Source organism: Talpa occidentalis, unplaced genomic scaffold (assembly GCF_014898055.3).
Source record: "Talpa occidentalis isolate TD23 unplaced genomic scaffold, MPIMG_talOcc4v2.1 talOcc4.957, whole genome shotgun sequence".
In the NCBI taxonomy this organism is placed as follows: domain Eukaryota; kingdom Metazoa; phylum Chordata; class Mammalia; order Eulipotyphla; family Talpidae; genus Talpa; species Talpa occidentalis.
The window spans coordinates 5,386-9,208 of record NW_023605369.1 but is presented as its reverse complement, the minus strand read 5'-3'; the positions used below and the strand labels follow the sequence as shown (position 1 = coordinate 9,208).

The following is a 3,823-nucleotide window of genomic DNA, read 5'->3' as shown; positions in this document are numbered from 1 at the left end:
TTTAATTTTCCTCTATTCCATCACATTTTTTCTACTTGCTTGTGCTCCTGTGACACATTTTCTACTAAAAACACCAATGAATACCTACAAAGTACTTGCATTGCCAGAGGATTGTTTGAATAAAAGGTTGCATAAATTTGCTTTAGATTCATTTATCTTTGGTTCATGTAATTTCTGTGTTTTTCCCCTTTTAGACAACTTGTGACAGATTCATACAAAGAATGAATGGCTCTCCTGAATAACAGAACAAACATTACAGAGTTCATCTTGCTGGGACTTTCCAGTTCTCCAGAAGTTCAAATATTCTTTTTCGCAATCTTTTTTCTTGTCTATGTAGCCATCGTAGTGGGAAACCTCCTCATTGTGATATCTGTGATATTTGACAGCCACCTTCACTCCCCCATGTATTTCTTACTGGCAAATTTATCGTTTTTTGATTTCTGTCTTGCCTCTGTGGCAACTCCAAAAGTAATTGCAGACTTCTTAAGAAAACACAAGACTGTCTCCGTGTGGGGCTGCATGGGCCAGATGTTCTTCATGCACTTCTTTGGGGGTGGAGAGATGTCTCTTCTCATAGTCATGGCAATCGACAGGTACGTTGCTATATGCAAACCCTTGCACTACAAGACCATCATGCGTCCCAGAATGCTCATCATATTTCTAATTCTCTCATGGACAGTTGGGTTCATACATACCACAAGTCAGATGATTTTCACAGTGGGTTTACCTTTCTGTGGTCCCAATGTCGTGGACAGCATTTTCTGCGACCTTCCCCTGGTCATCAAGCTTGCCTGCACTGAGACCTATAACCTAGAGCTCTTGGTGATTGCAAACAGTGGGCTGCTGTCCCTGATCTGCTTCCTTCTCTTGCTCATGTCCTATGTTGTCATGCTGGTCACCATCTGGAAGCGCTCCTCCAGTGCATCCTCCAAGGCTCTGTCCACGCTCTCTGCCCACATTACTGTGGTCAATCTCTTCTTTGGCCCAGCCACTTTCATCTACGCTTTCCCATTCAGTAGCTATACTGTTGATAAGTTTCTTTCTGTATTTTACTCCATAATCACCCCCCTTCTTAATCCAATTATTTATACTCTGAGGAACCAGGAAATGAAGGCAGCCATTAAGAGACTGTGCAGCCAGAAAATTGGTTCCTGGCTGAAACCCTAAGTGTTGACCCCTTAAGTGTTGACTCCACAGTTGACTGATTGCATCCTCTGCTATTTGGGGGCGGGGGGTTGAGCTTTAAATATTTATTCAAACCATTAAAATTAAAATGTTAAATAATGCCATATTTCTTCCCTCAAATCTCACAGAAATATTAGGATAGCGTTTATTTAAAGTCCTAATGGAAAATATTCATATTATAGATTTTATATATAAATAAACATGTATCATCATGTACATCTTGTGTTAGACTTGGAGGAAACAAACATGATGGATATCTGAAATACATAAGCAGATTATCTTCTGACAAAAATTTTAAGTCTTATTGAATTAATATGTAAAATAGCAAACCTAAAAGTACACATTTTTGGTGTTTAGTATAAGTTTATATTTCTAAAATTATATGTAGTAATTTAATAGAATTTAAAACATCCATTAGTATATGAAAGTCATATTGAGACTTCACTGAGGAGTTGTGATTTGAATGATGATTTGAATAATAATTTTCACTGTGTGGCCTCAGTAGATTAATCATCTTTAATAAAATATAAAAATAAGTCTTAAAAATAAAACTTCAAATATTTGATACCCAAATATATTTCAAAGCATTAATATTACCTGAAATATTAATTATTAGAACTATGAGCTGCTTGTTGTATTTTACCCCATCAGATAACATGGATACTAGATGTTCTTTTAACTGAATTCAGTCATTCATTAAACATTTTTAAAATTTCAATAGGACCAAAATCTGTCAGCAGTACAGATACCATCTAATTTGCAAGCTGGTCTCTGCCTTAGAGAGAATAATAAGGTTAGGTGTGGTGGTCTCAGAGGACCACTGTAGGAGGAGATATTTATACCAACATATAAAGAAAGCTAAAGAGGGCCTTCCTGGTGGTGCAAGGGGTTAAAGCACAGCACTACAAAGCTTTATGCAGCCTCTGCAGCACAAGTTTGATCCCCAGCCGGCCAGGGAGATACCCACATGGCGCAGCAGACCTCTCCTGTCTCGCCGGCTGCTCCCCTCAGCAGTGTTTTCAGTCAGTCTGCCTGTTCTGCTCCTCACTGTCTCTGCTGAATCCTCTCACCCTCCTGCACCACTGGCCAGTACCCCAGTTCTTATATGCACAAATAAATAAATCTTTTAAAAAAAGAAAGCTAAAGAAGTAAATGTTTGAGAGATAAAAAGAGCATTCCAAGCAGAAGGGCCAGTTTATATAATTATAGCACAGAGAGAAAGAGTGGTTACAACTGAAGGCGGATCTTTGTGAAGGAAATTGATCAGAAAAAGGAAGAATGATCTTTAGAAATTTTATTGAAAGAGAGCAGAGCAGACTAGTCAAACCTAGTGGATTTTTTTTTCTTATTATTGGCAATATAAAGTGATTACAAGGATTTAGAAAAATTTATTTTTATTTATTTATGTATTACAAGAACTGGGGTGTAGGCCAGAGGTGCAGGGGGTGAGAGTATTCACCAGAGACAGAGTAGGGAGCAGAACAGGTGGATCTACTGAAATACACTGCTACCTGGGTCAGATCCCTGGCCAGAGATCGAACTCATGCTACAGTGGCTGGTTGAGTGTCTAATAGAGTTTAACCCCTGTGACACCAGGGAGGCCCAATTAGAAGGTTTTGAGAAACGGGGGATAGAATGCCATAAACATTTCAACTTTGTGTACTCTGTCCTCTTAAGTAGAGCAGAAGGAACAGTTAGTAAGTTGTTCAGTTAATCAGCCCCATACTAATACTATTAATAAATACTGATTAATAACTAATCCTGATTCAGTAATTAAAACTTTACAGTGAGGTCTTACAAGCTCCAGTACAAAATTTCAGATTACCTCAAATAGTAGCCACATTGAAAATCAAACTTACACATACTTCTTCCCAATCTTCTCCCCTTTTGAGAATATTTAGCAGTACTTTAACATCTCATCCATCCGTTCCTAAAGTTTCAGCTTTATTAAAGAAAACTCTACATATTCCAAACACTGACTAGGTTGAGAAATTATTCTGGCCTTACAATTTTGTGCATTATTATTATTATTATTATTTTATTTAAATTCTGCACTTAAGGATATTTTCCTTTCTTCCAAATGCTTTCTCTTACAATCATGTAACACAAGTACTGGCATATACTTCTTGGCAGAAAATATTTTTAACTTTATATTTTGCATGGCAATTCTCATGGATTACTAGTGGCTGCATGAGATAATTTTTTTTTTATCTGATTCTCAGAGAGGGTAAATAATCTGCTATCAATGTCTGCTATAGGCTTACAAGATGATTATTGCACCTTATTTATCATATATTTACCACCCTCACATCTATGTAATCTTTCCCAGAAGGTTCAACTACTGAAAAAACATGGAAGGTTATATACATGAATAAATATAATTTGTTAGCTCAAATACATTGCTTTACTGTTTGTAAAAGTTTGTACTGGCATTGCATTCATTAACTTCCATTTATATTGCTGAATAACATCATGAAGTTCTACAAAATATCAAAGGACTTTGCAAAATTCTAAATCTTCTCAATGGTTGACTGCTAAGCTCCACTAATTAATCATTTACTAACTTTTATCAATAGCTTTAAGATGGTAAAGTTTCCACTCTCCTAGTTCTCTCTTTTTCTTTGCCTATCTCCTTTTC

General features: G+C 36.7%; 1 protein-coding gene across 1 annotated transcript; it reads left to right on the top strand.

Annotated features, from left to right (window-relative positions):
• Positions 1–225: 225 nt before the first annotated feature.
• Positions 226–1,167, top strand: LOC119237488 (olfactory receptor 4K13-like). Its single transcript, XM_037501510.1, has one exon. The coding sequence runs from the start codon at positions 226–228 to the stop codon at positions 1,165–1,167; it is 942 nt and encodes a 313-aa protein (XP_037357407.1).
• Positions 1,168–3,823: the final 2,656 nt, after the last annotated feature.

Excerpts from the sequence above, each read along its gene's own strand:
- LOC119237488 (XM_037501510.1), top strand. The coding sequence starts at position 226 with ATGGCTCTCCTGAATAACAGAACAAACATTACAGAGTTCATCTTGCTG.